General features: G+C 42.4%; 1 protein-coding gene across 2 annotated transcripts in view; it reads left to right on the top strand.

Moving 5' to 3' along the window:
- The window catches only part of LOC109313505, a 176,447-nt gene that overhangs the window by 30,815 nt on the left and 121,724 nt on the right, over positions 1 to 23,908 (top strand). For both annotated transcript variants that reach the window (XM_019540114.1, XM_019540115.1), the window contains exons 9-11: positions 11,768 to 11,871; positions 14,182 to 14,347; positions 20,122 to 20,304. In XM_019540114.1, coding sequence (XP_019395659.1) covers positions 11,768 to 11,871; positions 14,182 to 14,347; positions 20,122 to 20,304 — 453 coding nt within the window. The remainder of the gene's footprint in view (positions 1 to 11,767; positions 11,872 to 14,181; positions 14,348 to 20,121; positions 20,305 to 23,908) is intronic.

The raw sequence follows: 23,908 nt of genomic DNA, 5'->3' as shown, positions 1-23,908 counted from the left end.
GGGTTATCAGTAGGAGAATGCCCACGCAGCTGGACCATATGACATCTCCAAATTTGTCTGTCATCAATCTGTACTGTATATGATACGGGTCCTGTGGCACTGACAATTTCAGATTGAACCCACTGTGGGCCTGTCCCATAGTTCCGAGCAAACACCGTTTCTTGTGGAACGAAAAGATGTAAAGTATCAGATGCCAATGTGGAGTCCAATTCCTTTTCTTTCCTGAACTGCATGTCTCTTACAAGGACTGGGTTAACACAGTCAAGGCATGTCTTGAGATTATGACCCTATAAAAAGCTCTGATGGGCTGGACCCTGTTGTAGGCTCAAATGAAGTTGCAGCTGGAAAAATCTTGGAACTCGCTGAGGTGAATGTACTGCCATTATCAGAAATGGTAGTGTTGGGGACCCCCTGGGTTGTGAATAGCTGATGGAGAGCTGTTATAGTAGCTGTTGGTGTAAGAGTTGAGACAGTAATCACTTCAAGCCATTTTGAGTACGAGTCAACAACAATTAAGAAGTTCTTACCTTGAAAAGGGCCAGCAAAATTGATGTGGATGCATGACCAGGGTTCCTTTGTCATTTCCCCAGGGAATACTGGTGCCTTTGGATTATGCTGGGTTGCTTGACAAGTGCTGCACTCCCTCACAACCCTTTCTATGTCATTGTCCATACCTGGCCACCATACATAACTTCTAGCCAGTGCTTTCATCCTCACAATGCCTGGGTGTGCTGCATGCAGTGTTGTCAGTGTGATTTGGCATCCTGCTTCTGGAATTACAATATGATTTCCCCACAAGAGGCAACCCTTTTGAGCAGACAGCTCATGCTGACATGATGAAAATGGCCTGAATTCCTCAACCAATTTATCTGCAGGCCAGCCCCTCCACACACAGTTCAGGACACGGGCAAGGATATGTTTTTTTGCAGTCATCAGATAGCAAGGATGACAGCAAAAAACCATATCCTTGCTGTCTGATCAGCCTGAAGAGGGGCTTCTGGCATGGATTCCAGCATGCAGACTTCTGTTGGCAGAGGAGTAGCATAATCAGGTATTTGTAGCAGTAGGTGGCTCAATGCATCTGCATTTGCAATTGTTTTCCCAGGTTTTGTACACGCGTGTATTGTCATATGCACTTAGCATGATGCTCCAGCATTGCATATGGGGAGACAAAATAGGAGGAGTTGGTTTGTCTGTAGTAAAAATTCCAAGAAGGGGTTTGTGGTCTGTTTGGATGTATGGCCATAAACAACTATGAAATTTTTAAATTCCTGCAATGATTGCCAACACTTCTTTATTGATCTGTGTGTAGTTCCTTTCAGTTGAAGTCATCATTCTAGAGTAAAAAGCAACAGGTCTACCCATGCCATCAGGTAATGTGTGACTGAGAGCAGCACCAACACCAAATGGTGAGGCATCACAAGTAATGGACAGTGGCTTCTGCTCATCATAGTGAACAAGGACAGAGTCTGATGCCACCAACTTCTTGATGCCCTGGAAGGCTTCATTGTGCAGCAAGTCCACTTCCACTGAGCTCCTTTATCCAATAAGTGATGAAGGGGCTCTGCTATGGTGGCTTTGTGTTTCAAGAAGATGTGATAAAAATTGAGACTTTTTATGCTTGAAGATCCTGCCTGCATTTTGGTATAGGGGCATCATGTGTTGTTTTCACCTTGTTTTCAACTGGGTGAATGTCAGACGCATCAATTTGATATCCCAGAAAGTTGATACTGGAAACTCCCAGTTGACATTTTTCTCTTTTTACTTTGATACCTGCTTTATCAAATCTCTGTAAAACTTCTCTGAGTCTCTCAGTGAGTTTCTCTCTAGATGACCCCATGATCAACACATCATCAAATTACGGAACAACCCCAGGAATTCCTGTTAGCATTTTTTCCATGAACCTCTGGAAAATTCCTGGTGCCACAGAAATTCCAAACTGGAGGTGCTTGACATGTAGCGCTCTCCAGTGTGTAATTATTGTTTTGGCCTCAGCCGCCTTGTTATCCACTATCAATTGCTGACAGGCTTGAGCGAGGTCAAGTTTGGCAAAAACCTTCCCTCCTGCAAGAACAGAAAGTAACTGGTTAATGGCAGGCACAGGGTACGGGTCCTGTTTAAGTGCTTTATTAACAGTGCATTTGTAATCCCCACAGATGTGAACACTGCCGTTAGGTTTTAAAACCTGAACAATTGGTGTAAAATAGGAACAATTGGTGTGGCCCAGCTTGTATGTATGATTGGCTCGAGGACCCCTTGCTGATCTAATTCTGCATCAACTTTTGGGTGCAGTGTGAAAGGTACATTCCAGACCTTCATAAAGATAGGGGCTATTGCAGGATCCATTTGGAGCGTCACAGGTCGATGTAAGTTCCTAATTCCTCAGAGAAAACCTGGGGAAACTCCCTTGCAAGCCCTTCCAGACTCTCTGTGCAGAAACTATGTACGCCTTGAATACTGATTCCCAAGATGAGAACCAACTTCTTTTGAGGGAACTCTTAGTGACAGTGAGGGGTAGACACTGTCTAACACATCCATACTGGACATCTACACTGCTGCTACCCAAAGTTTCCACAATCTGTCCATGGCAGTCATGCAGGCTACATTCAGGTTTCAATAACTTGGGAAGAGAGTGCCAAAACAAGTGGAAGAATGTGTTTTCATCTATGAGGGATACTACTGAACTCAAGTCCACCTCCATTTTGTACTTCTTTCCATTTATTACTACAGTTGCAATCATCTCAGAACCTTGAGCTTCAACAACACCAACATTTTGAATCAAATATAGTTTTTGTACCTCACATTCTGGGGAGGACTCTAATCTGTGAGTGGATTGGTAGTGAATACATTTGCCACAGTCTTTTTGTCTCCCGGGACTGGCCTTCAAGTGGCAAACCCTCTCTATGTGGCCCTTCCTCTTGCAGGCATGACACTCCACATTCCTAAACCCGCGCTTCCTTCGTCTACATTGGCCGCCACAACTCAAACATGTCTGTGGATTAATTGGCTTACTTGGTGCTGTTGGTGAGGATATAATCCTCTGAATTTGCTGGTGATGATCTGGTTCTTGATCTTCTTGGAGTAAGTGGACATTGCTGGAGAATGCCTGGCAAATTTCTATCAGATTATGGGATGTTGCTTCGACTGCCAAAGCTTTTTCTTGTTCAGTAGCCAAGGTCAAATTTGGTTCAGAGAGCAGGCAACATTGGATTGCTTCATCTTGAACCCCACAGATCAGACAGTCATGAAGCAGGCCACCCAGGAGATCCCCAAACTCACAAAATTCAGCAAGGTGATGGAGCTCAGTCAGGTAATCTGCTATGCCTTCATTGGCCTTTTGGTCCTGTTTAAAAAAAAAAATCTCTGCAGAGTAACAGAGGGCCTTCAGCAAAAATGTACCTTCTTTAGCAGGGCAATTAGTTCAGCTTAAGACTTAGTGTTTGGTAAGGCAGGTGCTGTGAGGTAACGAACAATGGCAAATGTTTTGGCAGCACAAACTGTCAGGAGGATTGCATGCTTTTCTGGGTTTTCCACTTTGTTGGCTTCCAGGTAATAGGATAGCCTCTCAGCATAAGAGTCCCAAGTAGCCGGCTGGGCCGCATCAAATTCTTCTATATGCCCCAATGGGGCCATTCCAACTAACATCAGCCATAACAGAAAGAAAAGAAGAAAAAAATTCCCTCTGATCACAAAACACCTGGTCTCAAAATACCATCTCACAATCGGAAAGGGGGGGAGGGGGTCTTCTAGGCAACGGATCCCATCCTCATCGCCAGAATATGTTGTGAGTTCAGCAACACACTCTGGACACTCCTGTGTTGAACTAACAGCCATTTATTATTAAAATTCTCTGGAATCATATCCAGGTGGATCTTAACAGTTGCCCTCAGTACATGCATGCAGAACTTATATTTGCTCTGCCTTTGACTTGACCCCGTCCAGTCCTTAGAGGGAGAGGCACCAAGAATGCCTCTGGCCCCTCCTGGCAGAGAACAGGGAATCCCCGGTGCTGCAAACCTGCCACAAAGTAACTGAACCCTCCAGTGCTGACCATAAGGGCTTTGGCCTTCAAGGGACAGTACAAGGAAAACACACTAAGACACAACACTCGATCTTAAGCATAACCCAAGACTGATCCTAACACTGGCCACTATGGAACCTTTTAGGCAGCTCAAGCTTTGCCATTAATTATTAGGATTCATTTACTATTTTTCTACAGCTGCATCACCAGACTGTACCCAATTAGATTTTTGACTAAATTATTTTTTTTCACAAAAAGTATGGATTTTTTTTATTGTATAAAATCCCAAATTTCAATCCTCTTGACCTGAAATATATACTTTTTTTTGGTCAACTTTATTTTTTGCTTTTCATATGAAAGTTTTTCACTGATGGACAGAAAAGTAAAAGTTTTCTTCAGAGAAATATTTTCTTTTTCAGCTAGTACTAGATGAGAGCAAGGTCTCTTCAAACAGATGATCAGTATCAAACTCTTACTTTAATTTTGAATGCCAGTTCTGCATTCCTCCTTTCAGTCATCTTCCTAAAATGTGGCATCAGTTTTACTCTGATGATCAGCATGAGTAGAATTGTTTTGTCTTTGGCTCTCCACTCCCAATACATTTATGTTCAAAACACCCAAATAGGAAATTAAGTCCGATAATTCCCATTTTAGAGATGGTAAACTAAGGTACAGAGGGCTAAGGCATTTGGTCAAGGTCACATAGGAAATGTCTGGTGGAGCACAAAGTTTTTAACTGATCTCCTAAGGGCTACGGCAGAATCATTCTCCCTCTCTACAGTAGCACTCTTTTGAACCTGTTGACTTCAGCAGGGCCATGTATGCTATAAAATTTGGGTATTCTTGCAGTGTTTTACAATGAGACAAATCTAATTCAGAGTTCACTAGATGCAGTGGCTTTATTATTACCTTGAAAGTAAGTTGTATGAAGATGCAGTAGTTCTTAATTAAGAATAACCTCACAGAGGCCTCTTATTTTCAGATGAAAATCTGACTTTTATCCTAACTAGAAGTTTATTTTTTCTTTTATGTGGATCTCTAAAAATACTGTAATTCTAGCACAAAGATTAACACTAGCTTCCCTTTTGAAAATATAGCATGCTTGCAACTGGAAAGTAATGAATAAACTGCTAACTGAAGAGGTGGTTAACCCTTTCCTCATAAAAGTGTTCTTGTTGACACTGAATACAAACAGTTATACTGTTTAAAGCATGATGCGGCATCTGCTGCCAAATGCTACAGCCTCAGTTCGTCAGAGCCTTCATAGAGTTGTGGGTAGATTTGCTTTGAAAATTTGTTGTCAGATGCATTTGTACTTCATTATTAGTATATGGCAGCGCAAGCCTGGTTTCCTTTTTGCTAATGCTGTTATCTTTCTTCTCTTGGGCTGTGTATTGCATGCAATTTATTTACCGTTACCTTCAGTTTTCACTAATTTTTGTCTAAAATTGTACTCATAGCGATACAGAGTGGAAAGTGATCCAGGAGGGGTCCCTATTCTATAGTTGCTTAGAGTTTTTTGAAACACTTTCTGTGGACATAGACTGTCAACCATTCTTTTTCATGTTGATTGTATCCCTTCACCCCTTGGCCCTTTGTCAGACCCTCCCTTAGTTGCCTCCTATTTCCAGTGAACCTTAGTATGGCTCTGGTTTAGCTAATCAGGTAAACACATGGTTATTTGTAAATGTATGAATAGTCGTATTCCTGTTCATCAAATCACTGAGGTGTATATTGTTACAGGTATGTGAGTGCTTACTACTTTTGAGGATGAAAGTCCCAATTTGGCAAGGTGCTTCAGCACATACCAATCCTAGTGGTGGAATTTAACCGCATGCTTAAATGTGTAGGGGCAAGAACCACAAAGGTATTTGGGCATCTGATTTCAGTGAAAGTTAGGTGCCTAAATTGGAGTTAAACACCTAAATAGCTTTAAGAATCTTTGCCTGGATACACCCTTGAAAAAGAGCAGAATTAAGCACACATATAGCTGCTTTGTTAAACAAGGACCTATATCATATGTATAGTTAAAATGAAGCTTATGAAATGCTTGTTTTAAGAGTTGTACTTTCTCGCTAATCCTTGAGTACCTTTCCATTGACTGCAGTGGTCTTAAGCCCTTTGGGTTAAATTAAATAGGAACTGAAACTGAGTTAAAATGTAAAGAGTGCTTCAGAGATTAAGGAGCTGAAGGATGGGACTTCTAAATTATTTTAGAGATTTTTAAAGCTGTCACCCACTATCTTCACTACTTTGCTGTTTCTCTCCTATATAGAGAGCATCTAAAATGGCTATTTGATTAGGCTTTCTTAAAGCTACAAGTACTGGAGCCAGAGTAAAGGCTCTGAGATAGCACTGAGTGTTTGCGCATCTCCTGTACGGATTATGGTACCTTTGAGAATACAGAATGGCTGCATGTAGGCCCCAGTTCAAGGAAGTTAGTATTGTACTTATCCACTCCTGTTCAGTAGAGCACAAATTTCACTGACAGTCTTGTAACCCTATACATCACAGCTATGAGATTTGATGGGCCAGTGCGCTTATACAGTTCAGCCAATGTTCTCATTGTATTCACTGAGGCAACTCAAGTGAGTAGCCACTGGGTTTATCATACTAAAATCCATAGTTTGCTTGAAGGGACAATTATTCTGACCCCAATCTTTACAAATGCTTTAGAAGAAGTATATTAAATATGCAAGTCTAGATGTTGTACAGGATACAGAATGTCCATTATACTACATGGTCCATAGTGTTCAGAGTTGGGCAATTTCATTTTTAAAGATATTTCTGAAACTGATTTTGGAATGGTATTTTTGTGAGTTTATTTTGGTAAGATCGATATGCCAGTGCTGAGCAAAGGCCAAGAGGAACAAATGCATAAAAAGTGAAATAAATTATTTTGGATCCATGAAATGAGGCCCCCCTGCCCAGCTAAGGTAAGAAATTATTCTATCTACTTCCAAGGTGCAGTTCTTTTTAATGAAAACCTTCTGTCAGGTTTTAATGAAAATCTATTGCTGGCACCAGATGATACCAAGTTCTCATTGCTTTTGGAAACAGCTCTGGAGTTTTATTTTCCACATCAATAGTAGCCAGCTTATAAATGATTGGTTATTTATTGAGGAAGGATTCCTGTGTAGAAATGTACCATATGTGCTCAGAATTAGAGGAAATTTCAGGATAGTTAGAGGTCAGGAGCCAAATTAGGTCTTCCCCTGTCCTGTGGATCCTTTTGGAACTGTGACTTGACAGATGTAAAAGTATGTGTTTGTTTTTCATGCGAACTATAATTGGTTCTTTTGAGTAAGAATGACATCCTTGCTTTATATACTTTCACATCTGAAATGAATGAATAATGTAAGTGAATCCAGTGAAAATGCAGTTTGAATTTAAAGTTTGGCTAGATTAAATAGTATATTAAAACCAAACTGCAAGCCTCTGTGTGTATTATAGCATTCTGTCAACCTTCCAAGTGCTGTAGTGTTTCCCCTTATGAACTTTGAATCAGTCCACAGAGACATGTTTATATACCATGTAGCCTTTTTTTTTTTCATTTTTATCAACTATGTTACTAGGATATCACATTAAATCATAGGATAAATAGGCTCTGTGGAAATTAGAAGTGTTATTTTGTACATAATCCCTTTCTCACCAGAGGAAAGTCCCGTAATGTGTGTAGTAGGAAGTTATGCATCTTTGAGATTTGGGTAGACAGGACTACACTGCATAAAAATTGAAAGCTGACTCTTCTCACTGTGTAAGACACTTCTTTCCTTTAAAGTTGGAAGTATGCAATACTTCTTTAATGAAGAAACTCTAGCGCTATGTATATTTAAAGTGATTTCTTGGTTCATAGTTCTTTATTACTTTCATATTTAATATTTCCTCTGAGGATTCACTGGTGATTTCTTCACTGAAACATTTATGTGTGACATTGGTGCAGACACATGAGAGTGGAGCTCCTTTAAACCAAAAATATAGCATAATCCCTTGTCTCAGGAATAAGCCTTTTTTAAAGGAAGATACAGTCTCACCTTATATATTGATACCAATAGGGTTACCATATTTCCAGTTTCAAAAAAAGGTGAAATCTGTTGGGGGGCATAATACGAGTGTGGGGAAGACCATGATATGCCCATGCCCTGCCCCTCACTCCCAAACCACAGCCCGCACAGCCCTGCTGCTGCCCCTCACTCTACCCAATCCACCAGATCATGCTGGTGCCCCTCACTCCTGACCCACAGCCCCTGTGGCACTGCCTGTGCCATATGCCCTTGACCCACAGTCCTGCCCCCCCGCCCCCAGTGCCCTTCACTTTCAAACCACAGCCCCCTGCCCCTCCCAGCCCTCACTCCCAACCCACAGCTCCCTGCTCTCCCCAGCCTTGCAGCATCTCCCAGCTTCCCAGCCACTGTGAGCACAGGCACTGACCCTGGTACCACTGGCCCAGCCATGCAGCTCCCTGCTGCCCTTGAAGGAGCCCCCCTGATCCTTTCCCCTGCTGAAGGGGCAGGCACCTCCCTTGCCTCCACGCCCTGCTGCAGCCCTAGCACCCTGTGTGCCCTGCCACCAATTGCCTTTCGTCCTCCACTCCCCCCAGTGCCAAGCAGCTCCTTGCTAGGGTAAACTGGGAAGTGCTAGGAAAAATTTTGATGCTGAGCAGAGGCAGAGCAAAGTCCTAGATATTTGTTGATATTTTAAAAAAACTGCCCTGACAGAGATGGGAAGACGCAAAAAGAGGACATGTCTGGGAAAACCTGGACATATGGTAACCTTAGGTACCAATTTCTTGTGAGCTTCAATAGTAAATCTCTGCAGAAAGCTGAAAAAAATGAGGGCAAATGACTAGAGATATGTGAAAGGCCGAATTTCCATTTTGGGGGAAATTCTGCAGGTTCAAAAATTGTTTTCACTCTGAATTGGAATAAATTAAAAACATTTAAAATTCCTTTGAAACTGGAACAAAACTACTAAAATAAAACAAAAACACCAAAGATTGGAACAAGACCAATTTTTTTAATATCCTGTAAAATTATTTTTTCTTCCAAAACAGAATTCAGTCAAAATCAGCACATTCTTCTGGAAAGTGGCAATTGTACAGGAAAGGTATTTTCCAGTGACCTTCCAGGAAAGGTATTTTCCAGTGAATTTTCCTGCTGGAAAATTTTGATTAGCCCTACAAGTTAGGCTTAATAGGAACTGGAGAAAGACATATTCATATGGATATATTTTTGAGAAAGCAAGCCAAGTATTGGTTAAAATGAGCTGACAGCAGGTTAGCTCCAAGATATAGATCATAAAGTGGGAAAATAAGATGAAGATGGTTAAAAAAATTTACCCTGAAAATGTTATCTTAAGCCTAAAATTCCCCATTCCCTAAAGGAGACTGGGGAAAGAAAGAAAGAAAGAAAGTGTAGGACTAGGAATGTAGAAGTCCATAATTACATTCAAGATATTTGAGTGTCCCAGAAAAGAATAGCTAATAAACTGGAAAAAAGCTCCTTTATTAGTTAATCAAATTTCCAACATTAGGTTTTATGAAACTGGGTTTTATCACTGTTAGTTCAGTATACAGCCAAAGGGACCTTTAACAGAGCAGTCTTTCACTCTGAAAAATAATTATTTTTTCCCAAGAGAAAGATGATACTAATATGTAATTACAGTTCTTGAAGTTTTAATTTGTTTTCCTGTGATTCTGTCACACTGATTAATAATAAAGCCAGTTCTGCTTTTTTGGTGATGCCTTAGAACTGCAAAATGTGATTTAGCTTCATATTATCATTAGTTTTTTTCAGCTACATGAGCACAGATGTGGCAATGAGTCTAAAAGGAGACTATTCACTTTAGGCCAACATTTTAAAAGATCTTAAATAGAAAATAACATAAAATAAAATATTGCTGATTTACTTACTTTGTCTCTCAGGGATCTGATAACTAAATCATAGAAGGCTTGTATACTTGCTGATACAGCTATACAGGCAACTCCATCTAGTGGAGATACAGCTTATAGGTTAGGGACAATAATTACATATAAACTGGTTTAAGTAATTGGAAACTGGTTTAAACCTGTAACACAGCACAAGTTCAGTGCACATAAACCACTTTCAAAATGGCCAAAACTGGTTTAAGATGAATGTGGATGGATGTGTAGTATCAGACTTAATTGGTTAGATTAAAAAGGTTTATGGCACGTCTGTCCCAGGTCTCTTCCTCATTCAAGTTAACTTACAGTCCCCCAGCATCCCTGGATGCTTTGCAGCTCTTGGCTGTGCTGCCTGCTCCAATGGAGCAAGGCTGGCCCTGCCCCAGCTGTCACAGAGCTGAGGCACTAACGCCTCTGCTCCGCAGCCCGCTCTCTGCCTGGGCCTGTCAGCCCCACAGGACAGGAGGGCAGAGGAACAGATGCCCAGGCCTCCCTAACCGCAGGCTGTACAGCAAGGGGAGGAAAACCCGCTGTGTTGGGGACTTTATGCTCCCCTCCTTGCAGCCCAGCAAGCTGGGCAGGAATCAGTTCAGTCCTGCCCTCTCCCCAGCCTCCACCTCCTAGAGGGGGAACATACCCTACCCGCCTGGAACTCACTCCCCCAGCCAGGGTCTGCTGGCAGGAGGGGGGAAGCCTCCACCCGGGAGCTTTCCACCTGCCCCCCTGCAGCTCTGAGCCAAGCTGGGATTGGCTCAGACCCTCTATCTCCTTAGCCATCCACCTCTGAGGAGAGGGCTAGGTAGGTGGGAATGCACACCCCCAGCCAAGGTCTGCCCAGCGTTGGGGGGGAAGCACCCACCAGGGGGCTTTTTGCTTCCCCAACAACTCCCGTTGGGCTGGGATTGGTCCAGCCCTGCCTCTTCCCCAGCCCTCTGCCTTTCAGTGAGGTGGGGGTAGGGGGGCACGGGATGCAAACTGCCCTCTCCCCTGCACTGGCTTCCCCAGCTGGGGGCTGCCCAGCACAGAAGGCAAAGCACCCACCTGGGGGCTTTTCATCTCCCAGAAGCTCAGAGTTAGGCTGGGATCACATCAGCCCTGCCCCCTCCTCAGCCTTCTCCTGGCTGGGGAAGGAGCACGGCTGAGTCGGTCCAAGCCCAGCTCTGAGCCACAGGGAGATAAAAAGCCCCCAGGTGGGTGCTTTCCTCCAATGCCTGGCAGACCCCAGTGTGGGGGGCTGATGCTGGACCGGGGAGGTGCATTCCCACTCCCCCTTGGAGGCAAGGGCTGAGGAAGGGGCGAGGCTGGAGCATTCCCAGCCTGGCTCGAGCTGTGTGGAGGTGAAATGTCCCTCAGGTGGGTGCTTCCCCCTGTGTGGGGCAGACCCTAGCTGGGGGGGGTGGTGGATGGGGTAGGGGAGAGGAGTACAGTTGGAGGGGATTTAATAGCAGCCTTCACCTACCTGAAGGGGGGTTCAAAAGAGGATGGCGCTGGACTGTTCTCAGCGGTGACAAATGACAGAACAAGGAGCAATGGTCTTAAGTTTCAGTAAGGGAGGTTTAGGTTAGGTATTAGGAAGAATTTTCTGCCCCGGAGAGTAGCAAAACACTGGAACGGGTGACCCAGAGAGGTGGTGCAAGCTCCATCCTTGGAGGTTTTCAAGACTCAGTTAAACAAAGCTTTAGCTGGGATGATCTAGTTGAGGACAGTCCTGCTTTGAGCAGAGGGTTGGACTAAATGACTTCCTGAGCTCCCTTCCAACCCTTATTTTCTATGATTTTATGATTATTATATAATCCTACATTGCTTTTTTTTTCTATTCTTAGAGTACAGATCTCTTCATGACTCTGGTGTTTGAACTTAGAAGTCTCTCCATTAATGCTTTAATGGGCCTTTGGCAAAGATCTTCATTTAAGTGCAGAGACAACTGGTAAGGTCTTTTTAACAGTGAGCACCTCTATTTTTTCATAGTATTTTCCCCTTTATTTTGACAGTAAATATGTGGATATCAATCTGTTCTGCCTCTACTGCATGCTAACAGTCATTAAATCCTCAAGGAGTTTGAACTGACAATTGGCTTTTGTATGACAGAAATATGATATCCCTCCAAATATGATGTTCCTTCTTAAGCAGGATTCTGTCTAGTTTTCCAAAGCATATATCTGAGCATCTTCAAACACTTCCCAAACCCGCTTCTTACAAATGTAGTAATCTGCATAATAGAATATAAAACTAAATGCACATGTTCTGGGGTTGACATCTTGTGGACAAAAAAAGGAATATTTTGCTCTATATCTGAAATTAGTCTGTCCAACTGTCAGCAGCAAAGCTTGGCCTTGAGTTCCTGGTTATGTGCTTTGAGATGACTGCAAGATTATTGTTCCCTTCTGAAAATCCAAGTCACCGGACTGGAAGTCTGGAGAATCGGGTTCTAGCCACAGACTCCTTCTATGCCCTTTAAGTCCCTTAATCTCTCGGAGCCTCAGTTCTTCAGTAGTACAGTAAGGATAACCCTGTCTAGCTTGTCTGTTGCGACACTGTCTAGGCCAGGGAAGGCCATTTGCTTTCAGACTGTGTGTTTAGACTGACTTATGGGGCCATATTGTGCTAGTGTGCAGAAGGGGTAGGAGTCGGGTACAAGAGGTCATCGGGTTGCTACTGGTAGATTTCGAGTCTCCGCAGCAACTGGCTGAGTTGTAAACACATTGCAGGGAGGCGCTAGTGGGCTTGGCCTTGGGCCCAGGTGCTCAGCAGTTTCCAGAAGTAGGATGGATGGCAACTAATGGGAAAAAGTGGCAGACAAAGGTGTTTTTAATGAGAATGGTCATTTGGTTTTGGCTAGAAGGCAGGCTAAGTAATGGCCCTAAGTAGCAGCATACCCTGTTTTTTACAAGTATATTCTACATTGCTTTGTCTCTAGGTCCTTTCCTCTACACTCTTCCCCCACCTCCTCTTCCTCCATGGGAACCCATCACTTACTGCTTCAGGTGCTTTGCTTTATAAATCTTGGCTCAGTTTGTATGAAAAAATGTCACTTGGATTCCATTTTTATCTACTTTTTTCTGCTATTCTTCCTGAGTCAATACAAGTCAGGATTGTTTGGAAGTGATCCACACAGCTTGCTTTAAACCAGGTACAAGAAGAATCCTATCTTGGTGAAATCAAAGTTACATGGACATTTATTAAAATATTTTTAGTGATATATTAAAAAGCTAAGCTGTTTGGCCTTTCCAGGTAAAAACCCAACATAACCTAATTTCTTGACACTGAAAAAATGGTCTGGTGGAGACCATACATGAGAATAATTTCTACTACTTCTTCTTTATAGTCATATTACTAGTACCATGGAAATTAGTCTCACATGTAGTTTTTCATAGTTCAAGCTTTCACCAGCCACAAAGAACAGAGGTAGGTTAAAAAATGTAAATAAAAATAAATTTTTTGGATGTTGGTGTTTTTAAAGATTTTGTTTCTGCTCTTAACTGGTCCCAGCTGGCTTTCCCATTCCTACAAATGATTTCCTTTCTAATAGAATGCTTTTTACCATCATTGCTGACTCCAAGTAGGAATGTCAAAACCCCTTGTCTAGCCTTTCCAGAGGTCAAACAACTTAAAGTTCACAGATGGTTTGGTGGAAAAAAAAAAAAAAAATCCCAGGTTTGGATAAAAAAGCTGTGGCTGCTGGCCAGGCTCCATGTGACTGAATTGCCACTGCTGCAGCTTTGGGAGCCCCCAGGACTCCAGGTAAGGCTGCTGGAGCCAGCCCAGTGGTGGCCCCAGCCTCCTCTACCCCACCCAGGGTAACTTGCCATGCGCCAAAATGCATGTGGCATGGGTGTTCCCTGGCGACAAGTAGCGGTGTAGCAAGGTGTGCCACCGCTACTTGTCCCCAGGAAACCAAACATCCATGCTTGTCCGGATGCAACCTAGATGTTCAATTTGAGACAATCCTTCCCAATTTTCAGATGCCTTTCTTGAAATTCAGGTCCCTGGTAGGCACCCAGAACCTGAGATGCCCAAAATAAGTAGTCCCAATCTTGGCCTAAGGATCTATGATTCTGCAGCCCTCAAAACCAAGGGCACTCCTACCACTGACTTTAGTTCATAGGCCCTCAGTTCATTAATGGGCTTTCATTTCCTTTGAAGCTAGATCAGCCTTAGGGTGCCAGAAGCTAGTGTTCTTTGACTCTTTGATACTTTGTATTGGATCAGGTTTAACATTTTTTCTCCCCTGTTTTAGGCAGCCACTGGCAGATGCTCTCCCATCCTGTGCTACAGAGGCTTGTGTTTTCCTTATGAAAGAAATTATAGTCTCAAAAGAAGTGGAAGAGGACAAAATTGAATCTTTCCTTTGGTCACTGTCATTCATTCTGAAGCCCACTGCAGGCATGATCAACTCTCTTGCTGTGAGCAGACCATTTTTCTTTCTATCATTTAAACCAGCTGGTTCCTATTCTCTGGGTATGCCTACATGTGTATTAGTATGACATGGTTACTGTGCATTAAGTTTAGTACCTGTAATAACAGGTACTAACTACATATGCAGTAATTGGTGCTATTGGCAGTAGCGGTGGCATATGCCTTCTAAGTGATGCTAGTGCACAGCAGACTAATTCTACTGTGCATTAGTGCAATAGCATGGCGTTTGCTGTAATGCACTAATGCACAGTAGAATTAATCTACTGTGCATTAAGTGTCTCATGGTGGTGCACCCTCTGTACATTAAACTCTAGTACAGGAATGATATAAATTGATAAGAAACTCTATTTATTTATATGATTTATAAACTGTCTTTCACAATGAAGGGGCTTACAATAAGTGAACAGAATAACTTATAAAACAGGAAAACAAACAAAAGAACAAAACAGCATATCAAATAAAGTAACCTAAAAATACTCCAGCCTAGCTTTGTTTGCTGGAAGTCTGCTGATTTAGGAGGGTTTTTACAGTGCTTCCAAAAGATGTCAAGATTTGGGCTCTGGTTCACCGCGAGAGGAAGGGAATTCCAGAGCTGAGGAGTGACTCTGCTCACCTTCATTTGTAAAAGTGATTTTGGTGATGAGACTGGGAAGGGACTGATGCTCCCAACACATTTCATCTGGGACTCCAAAAGAGGATATGAACAGTACTCAGTTACAGGTGCTTGATGTAGACTGGCAGCAGAGAGAAAAATACAGGGGTAAATACTGAAGTACCCTTTGGTCCAGAGAGACTCGTCCCTGTGAGTCACGTTTCAGGTTTATCAGTACAGCATTGTGGGGAAACTGATACACTGTAGCTGTCCCTTCAACTAAAGAGGGCTGCCAGTTCAGTTTCAATCCCACTCTGCAGTCCTGCCAATCTCCGGCATCTTTTCAGAAGCACTGTACAAGCACATTCCAGCCTTTGGTCAGATTTAGTGCTATTGAAGATGTTATGATTTTAACTTATGCTAATTGCGTATATGTGCTCTGTGTGTACTGTAATGTGGACTTCTTTCCTATGTGGATTGTGATGTGGGTCAACACATTTCAGCTCACGTAGCATTTGACACCTTTCACTCCAACATTCGGAGAGAAGGATGCAGAATTTTCATACTCCCTAAGGGGACCTTAAGCTCTATTATGTTGTACTTGCACAGAGCCCTTCTGTCGGGCTACCTTTCTGCAGGGGCCAATGACTGAAACTTCTATAAATAGGGTTTTTGATGGGAGTACTTCAAAGAGTTTGGTTCAGTCAGAAGGGCACACAAGCATGAATGCGCTTCTGAAGCAGTATTCTCTGAAGATTTTCTTGGCTTGCAAAATTAAGCTCAGGTTCCTGTTAAGAGATGCTTGTTTGTAAGATTCCCAGTATTTCTGTTACTGAGAAGACTGTAATGAACAACCTGCCTGGCTCTGGCTCTGGCATAACAAAGGGTGGAGGGTCTCTGTAGAAAGGAGAATATGAGATTGCAATGCACCAAACAGTTCTTCTTCAGTTTACCCTGCTTCATCAGCTTTATAGGTGATTTGGCTTTTCAGAAAAAAATGTAACATTAAGATCTCTGAATAAAATAAATAGCTGACCAAATTATGAACAAGGCACAGACCAAAACTCATCTACAGAAAAATGGCCATTGTTCCATGCCTTCTGCAGTGAAGTGAGGAAAAGGTGCAAGAGGAACGCAAAGAGGCATTTCCAGGGGTTGTAGGGGAAGAAGCTCCCACCACTGCACCGGATGAACCACCCGACTAGCGACTCCTGGCCAAGCAGTGCACAGTGGTTGGAGCTTCCCCCCTCCTGCACCCACCCAGATGAGCCTCGGGTTTGTCCCACACCTGCCCTGCCCCGCTCCATCCCGGCTGGGCAGCACGTGCCCCTGCCCCAGCTCCAGCCCTATTCCTTCCTCTTCATGGGGGCCTTTATCTGCCTCCCCCCATGCCCCTTCCCTCCCCATACACTAGACTTACCAGCTGGTGTCAGCTCTCCATACTGCTGGGCTGTGCTCCTCACTGCCTGTACTGCACTGCACGCATGCAAGGGCTGTTTATTGGCCAAATGATCGGGCTGATCTGGCCAGTTTCCGATATATTAAATTTTCTTTGTATCGGTGCTGAACTGATATCAGACTGATATATTAGTGCACCTCTAGTTCTCAGGCTTCTAACCATTGTTGTTACTCTACGCTGGATTCTTTCCAGTCTGTCCACATCCTCCTTGAAATGTAGGGTCCAAAATTGGACAAGGTACTCCAGGTGAGGCATTACCAGTGCTGAATAGAGCATAAAAATCCCTTCCCTTGCTTGCAAGTACAGGCAACCCCTGCTTAACGCTGTTTCGCTTAGTGCTATTTTGTTATAACACCCATTTTAAATTGCTACCTGATTCCAGTTAGTGCTCAATGAGTTTCATTATAATGCTTGCAGTCACCATCTTTGGCCAGTAAAAACACTTGTGGTCGCCATCTTGGGTTGTCAAATACTTTCAGTTTTGTTTAACGCCCATTTTGCTTAACGCTTGGTTTTTGAGGAACCAATTAAGAGCGCTAAGTGGGGGTTGCCTGTAACACTTCTATTAATACAGCCCACTGCACTGTTTTGCCTTTTTTGCAACAAGAACTGGTAGTACTGTCCTGTTTTAGTTGGCCAGAGCTTAATAAATATTCATGTAACTCAATGTGTTTAAAAATCCCCTAGAGGGGGAGGGGCAGAAGCAAGCTATAACAAATCATTATTTAACAGAGTAAAATGTCTCAATAATAATTTTTTGTGCATCTTTGGCTTGATTGCCAATGATCTATTGACTAGACATGAAGAGTCAAACTAGCTGTTTCTCACATCCTTCTTTTCCTGATCAAATGTTATAGACTAGGGCAGTAGGAGGACAGCTGCCAAAGAGTTTTGTAGGCTTTCCACAACATCTATTAGGAACAATTCATACTGCATTCATAACAATTCATAACAATTCATATAATATTCATTGAGTTTTCTGGATCCCTGCTGAAATGAAAGGTTTTTTTTAGCAAAAGCATATTTACTTCGGAATTTGGGGTGATCTGGGGTTTGACTACAGATTTATAGGACTAATAGAAAGATACATTCGTTATGAAAACAGACAGACTCTCAGGGACACAACTAGCTTTCAGTATTTTTGTCCTATGTTGCCTTTAGTTGAGAAGTTTTTTTTTCAGTTTTTTGAGAAGATTGCATATTGGAGAACCATCTGTTAATAGCTCATGACTCATGAGTCATGGTCCTGCAAGCGCTTACACATAAGTACACCTTTTACTCATGGAATTGCCTCATTAAAATTGTGTGTTATATTAAAAGATTGACTACCTTGTATAAATGATGATTCTGCTCAATGGCCATGCTGTATTCATACACATTCATTACACACTGAGCAGATATGTTATGAACTGTTGTTGGATTTATTCCTGTCTTTAGGGTGCTGGGACTATGATTTTTTCAACAAAGTCTCCCTTACTTCCCCTGTCCCTTCTCATCCTTTTTCCCTCCAGCTGCTTTTTTTCCTTTCCATCTCTTCTTCTCTCCAGCTGGTCTTTTTGTTTTCCTCCCTGGACCTCCACATCTGCTCTTAATCTGATAGTTGGTTTGGGTTTGCAATTCTGTAAGAAAGCTAAATTGTGTAGGGGTTGAAAAGCTCCTAACTGCTATCTCATTACTAAAGCACAAATCAGAAACTGCTTTGATTACCAGCAAGTGCAACAGAAACCTGTTGCCAAATCAACAATATATATTCAATCAATCAATTCAGTCAATATCCTGTATAGAATTGTAAACTCCCATTGTTTTCCAGGAGAATTAACATACTTGAATGTCACACAAATCATATTTGTATACAGGCAACCCTGGCTTAGTGCTGTTTCGCTTATCGCTATTTAACTACAATGCTTGTTTTGCATTGATAGCCGATTCCACTTAGCGCTCAGCGCGTTTTGTTATAATACTCACGGGCATGATACAGCTGGCACTGAAACTGATGCTAATCCTGACAGCCCTGATTCTGGTGATTTTTGGTGGCTTGTGAAAGCTGGTTTTGCTTAACACTTGGTTTCACTTAATATTCAGTTTTTCAGGAACCAATTAAGAGTGCTAAGCAGGGGTTGCCTGTATTATATATCCCAGCTACCAAAATAATGTAAAAAATAAAAAATAATGAAAATGGAAATAATCCAGTTCCAAAAATTAAATATCAAAATCTTCCAAAATGATTTTCCCCCAGAAATTCTGTTAAATGGGAAATCTCCAAATATTTATCTTTTTTTTATTCCAAATAAAACTTTAATTTTGAAATCTTGACATTTCCCATAAAACAGAAATCCAGCATTTCAGCCTATTGTAGCTATAGCAGCCACAAACTTCATAGACTGCAGGTCCTATCTGAACTTAAAAGGCTAACTTTATGTGAGTAATGGTTTTCAAGACTCGGCTTTATATACAGCATGTGGGTCAACCCCATATTTTAAGGGCTTGCTTATAAATGGCATATAAGTGACTCATAAATGTTTTATAGCACTTGTAAGCATGCCACATGCATGAGAGGCATGGATTATATATAGCTATAAGTATATCAGTGGAAGGTGATATCCATGATTATAAATAACTTATTGGCCCATTGGAGTAAATGGTTGGGTACTTAGATAATAGTTTAGAAAGGGATGACCCTGCCTTGAGAGGGGTTTGAACTAAATCTCCTGAACAATCTCCCAGGATTATTTTTCTATGATTCTATGACTAATCATTTATTAACTCTTGGTATTAATGTTCCATTCACGGGTAATAAAGTGTCACTTTTTATTATAATATTGCTCCCTTCCACCTCAATAAATGTTTATATTTAATGTGTGCACCACAATAGTTATATCTGATCAAAATTATACTACAATGGGGGGCCTTTATTTAAAACACTTCCCTGTTGAGAGTACTTTAGAATAGCCACTTGTATTAATGTCCACACTAGCTACAGCTAGAGTACAACAGTGGTTTCTATATGTTGTATCTTGATATTAACTTGGAGATCCCAGTCCTATTTGTGATAAAAATGCAGCAGTGTCTAACTAAGAGGATTGTCTTGGAGTACATTTCACTTTGGAGGGAAGCCTCAAATCTTTCCTTGGATTGCAAATCGGTAATATTAAGGCCAGTTCAGTCCTCATTTCATAGAATCATAGAAAATTAGGGTTGAAAGGGGCCTCAGGAGGTCATCTAGCCCAACCCCTTCCTCAAAGCAGGACCATCCCCAACTAGATCATCCCAGCCAAAGCTTTGTTTAGCCAGGTCTTGAAAACCTCCAAGGATGGAGCTTCCACCACCTCTCTGGGTAACCTGATCTAGTGGTTTACTACCTTCCTAGTGAGAGAATTCTTCCTAATATCTAACCTAAACTTCCCTTGCTGCACCATTGCTCCTAGTTCTGCCATTTGTACATGTGTGGCTGGAAGAATTTCCTATTGGACAACCCCCTTCTGGGGCTGTGATCTGAATTGCCCTGGGATATTTTTATTAAGCCTTTCAAAGAAAAAAATATTAGAAAATGGGGGTTGTTTCAATTTACTGCTAATCTTAGGTTGCTTCTGAAAACTATGAAGTTGTTAATGCTTACAAATCTCTTTGAACACATAAATGCCATAAAGTGTTAAGAGTACTAACAAGAGAGCTACATTTCTTGAGCAGTGTGTCCTTTTGTTGGTTTACAGCCTTTGCTACAATCACCAGGAGCAAGCCAGACTACCTTCCTAGGAATAACAGCTATGGTGCATAACTTCTGTTCGAGTAGCAGTGCCTGTAACCTGGTACCTGCAGTGCAGATGGTAACAAGGATTCTGGAGGGATACCTGGGAAGAAACTGCAGCTTGGAAGAATTGGAAGACCTCAGCCAGGTATCTGCCATTAGATATTTGTGGAATAACTCCACAGAGCAGCTTCCAGTTTCAAATGGCCACTCTTTTGTTCTATTGTCTTGTGATACAATAATATTAAGTACTTGTATGATAAAAATGAAATACAATGCAGTAATGACACAAATGTCTATAAGTTCATAAGTGTTTCTCTCTCTATAAATTCAGATATGTTCTTTAGTATGTGGGATGAGGTGGGCAAAAAAAGCCTTGGTGGACAGAAAGAAGTTGCTATACCACCACCTGTGATGTTACTGATTCACATACTGATTCACTCTGGGCAACCACAGCATAGCTGGAGTTGCTGGGCATGACACTTGGTGGATCTACTGCAGAAGGGAAATTGTATTGTTCTGGTTGCTTCCTGTTTGAGCTTTCTGTTGCTCTGGGAATGAATTAGTGCATATTCCTAGATTCTTCCTTTTGAACTGTTTTCTGTTCTTTTGGACCTATCTTCCTACCCTTTCTCCTTTCACTTAAATTAGCTTCCTCTTTCTTCTACTTAAAACTCGGACAACCATGGTAGTGCTACAAAGTATAACAGGAGCACCAAAAACATGTAAAATATCATGTGTTTTGTGCTTCCTGGTATTTATTTGAGGTCCCAATGTGCAAAGCATTTGCACACTTTATTTTTTTTGTATGATTTGAGCAGTCTGTTCACTCTCACTTCTGCATACATTACTTAGTGAAAGAATAATTCATAAAACAGTTTTATTTAATGGGAATTTCAAGTGAACTTTTGAGATAAAAATTCCATTCCTGAACTTCTTTGACTTCCCTGTGGGTCATATGATTATAGAAGGAAAATGGTAATACAGGTGGAAAAGGTCTGCTGTATGAGGTTATCTAGTCCTGTCTCCTGGCCTGGGCAAAATTGTTCCCAATTGTGTATTTTCTGATGCTGCATCTAGCCTCGTTTTTAAATGATTCAGGCAATAGCTCTTCTACCATTTCCCTTGAGGCACTATTCCATAGTCTAATAGCTCTCCCCATTAGAAACTGTTTCCTGATAGTAAGCCAGATTTCTCTTAATTTGTTCAACATGTATTTCTCAGCAAGCCTAGTTTTCTTTCAAAAAGCCATTCACATAACAAAGGAGTTTTCCCCTTTGTATTCCATGCATGAGCTTTACATGAAAATACATAATAATTTGATATTTACAGTCCTGTGAAATCCCAAAACTCTGCAGAATGTAGCCAAAGGTTTCACACACTCACTGTTCAATGTAGGCCCCTTGGCACAGATCTCCAAAATTATGTCCATTGAAATCAATGGATGTTGGACAGCTAACATTTTTACACATGCTCTGGGAATGCGGCGGGTAGGGGGCAGGATCTTTTAATTAGAGTGTCTCCAAGAGCCACTCTAATTAAAGCACTCACAGTGTCTCGTGTATCAGGGTCCCTGTGCTTCAGAAAGGTGGTGGGGGTGCTTTAACTAAACCTTGTTGAACCAGCTTTAGTTAAAGTGCCCCCACTGCCATTTTGAAGCACATGGACACTGATACACAAAGTATAGGCTGATAGAGCCATCCTAATTAGCATGATGCGCTGTACTGTCTCTCTGCACATCTACAGGCACCGCACCCCTACATATCATTAAGAGTCTACATACTAAGCTAGGCACCTAAATACAAATGGCTTAATCTTTTAGAGAGCTGAGCATCCCTCATCTTTATTGAATTCTGAGGGAGATAAAGATGTTCAAGTGCTCACTTTTATGGCCTTTCAGGGGCTGCAGTGGCATAACGGGGAGGGAATAATAGGGGCAGCTGCCCTGGGCAGTGATTTCAGGGGGCAGAAAAAAGTGTGGTTGCTGGTAACCATGGCTGGGGACAGACATTACACACAAACTGGTTTAAGTGATCAGAAACTGGTTTAAACCTGTAACAGAACAGATGTTCAGTGCACATAAACCAGTTTGAAAATGGCTGAAACTGGTTTGAGATAAACCTGGTTGAATGTAGTATCAGACTTAACTGATTTGGCTCAAACCAGTTTTAAGTAATATCTGTCCTAGACCCCTTGCTGGTTTAAGATAAATCAGACTCCCCCAGTATCCTGGCGTGCTCTCTGGGTTGGATGGGGCTCTCCGCTTCCTGGCTGCAGCTCCAGAGACTGCAGGCTGCTTCCCCTCTCCCCCTCACCACTCTCTGCTAAGCAGGAATTCCCTCCTCCCCTCTGCCTTGCTGAGGAGGTGTCTGTGTATTAGTTAGCAGACGACATGCTGGCTACCATCTATGCAGAATCAACAGGTAGCTGGCAATGTCCCTCTGTTGTTTTCTTAATGGGGTGATAAACCCCACCAAATCTTTGCTGTGCTAATCAGAGTATCCTGCTAGGGCCTGGCCACGGCTCCCTCAGCTCAGTACTGTGGAAGGAAGGGAGGGCTGCTCTAGTGCCCCCCCAGGTTCTAGCCTGAGCCACCACAGGCACGTGCCTGCATTTCTGGGATGTCTGTGCAGTTACAAAGCTGATTTAGCCTAGCCAGGTTAACCTAACCTGCAAAGATTGAATCAATTCAGCCTCAGGCATTTTGAATGTCTGTCCCTAACCTATGTGTTTACATTCACAATCCTGGCAGCAACCAGAAGTTGGTCAGCTCCATGCTGAAAGGGGTAGGAGGAAGAGGATTGTGGCTCTAGGAGAATTCTACTAAAATTGCCATGGAACAATTAACATCCAAATACAGTGGAAAGAATCTCCTGGCTGAGATCTTATCAGAAACATCTGACAGCAAATGGTGCCTCAGGGTTATTCATTTACACTGGCTTCTATTGCATTTAATCTTGGTTGGCTTCAGTTACTCCTGACTGACGCTGGTACAGGAGAAAAATCAGGCTTTGTATGATGCAGCTTATCTAAGAACCACAAAAAGATCAGTTGACCTACCAGAACTTGAATCTGTTGATATATGGAGTTTAGGCACAGTAGTGCTATTAAAAGGCGGTCATTTTCCAACAGTTATCTGGTTCCAACCATTGTCCATGCTGTCGGATTTTTGCAAAGTTGCTGGTTTCCCTAATATTTGATATAGGAAACAGCTGTGGTAATTGTATGGCATCTGTTGGCAAATGACTTTTTAATCATCCAAGAAAGAGACTTGGGGGTCATCATTGACTACAAGATGAACATAAGCCTTCAATGCGATGCTGCAGCTAGTAAAGTGACCAAAACGCTGGCTTGCATTCATAGATGCTTCTCAAGCAAATCCCAGGATGTCATCCTCTCACTGTACTTGGCCTTGGTGAGGCCGCAGCTGGAGTACTGCGTCCAGTGTGGGCCCCACAATTCAAAAAGGATGTGGAGAAGCTTGAGAGGATGCAGAGGAGGGCCATGCACGTGGTCAGAGGTCACGAAAACAGACCTGATGACAGGCTGAGAGCTATGGGGCTTTTTAGCCTGGAAAAGCACAGGCTCTCCAGGGTGATCTGATGGCCACCTTTAAGTTTATCAGGGGTGACCACCAGTACCTGGGGGACCGTTTGTTCACCAGAGCGCCCCAGGGGATGACGAGGTTGAACGGTCACAAACTACTACAAGACCATTTCAGGCTGGACATAAGGAAGAATTTCTTTACTGTC

The sequence above is a fragment of the Crocodylus porosus genome, unplaced genomic scaffold (genome assembly GCF_001723895.1).
Source record: "Crocodylus porosus isolate Cpor-Errol unplaced genomic scaffold, CroPor_comp1, whole genome shotgun sequence".
Classification (NCBI taxonomy): Eukaryota; Metazoa; Chordata; order Crocodylia; family Crocodylidae; genus Crocodylus; species Crocodylus porosus.
The sequence above is the reverse complement of the archived record's forward strand: the minus strand, read 5'-3'. Positions and strand labels throughout refer to the sequence as shown.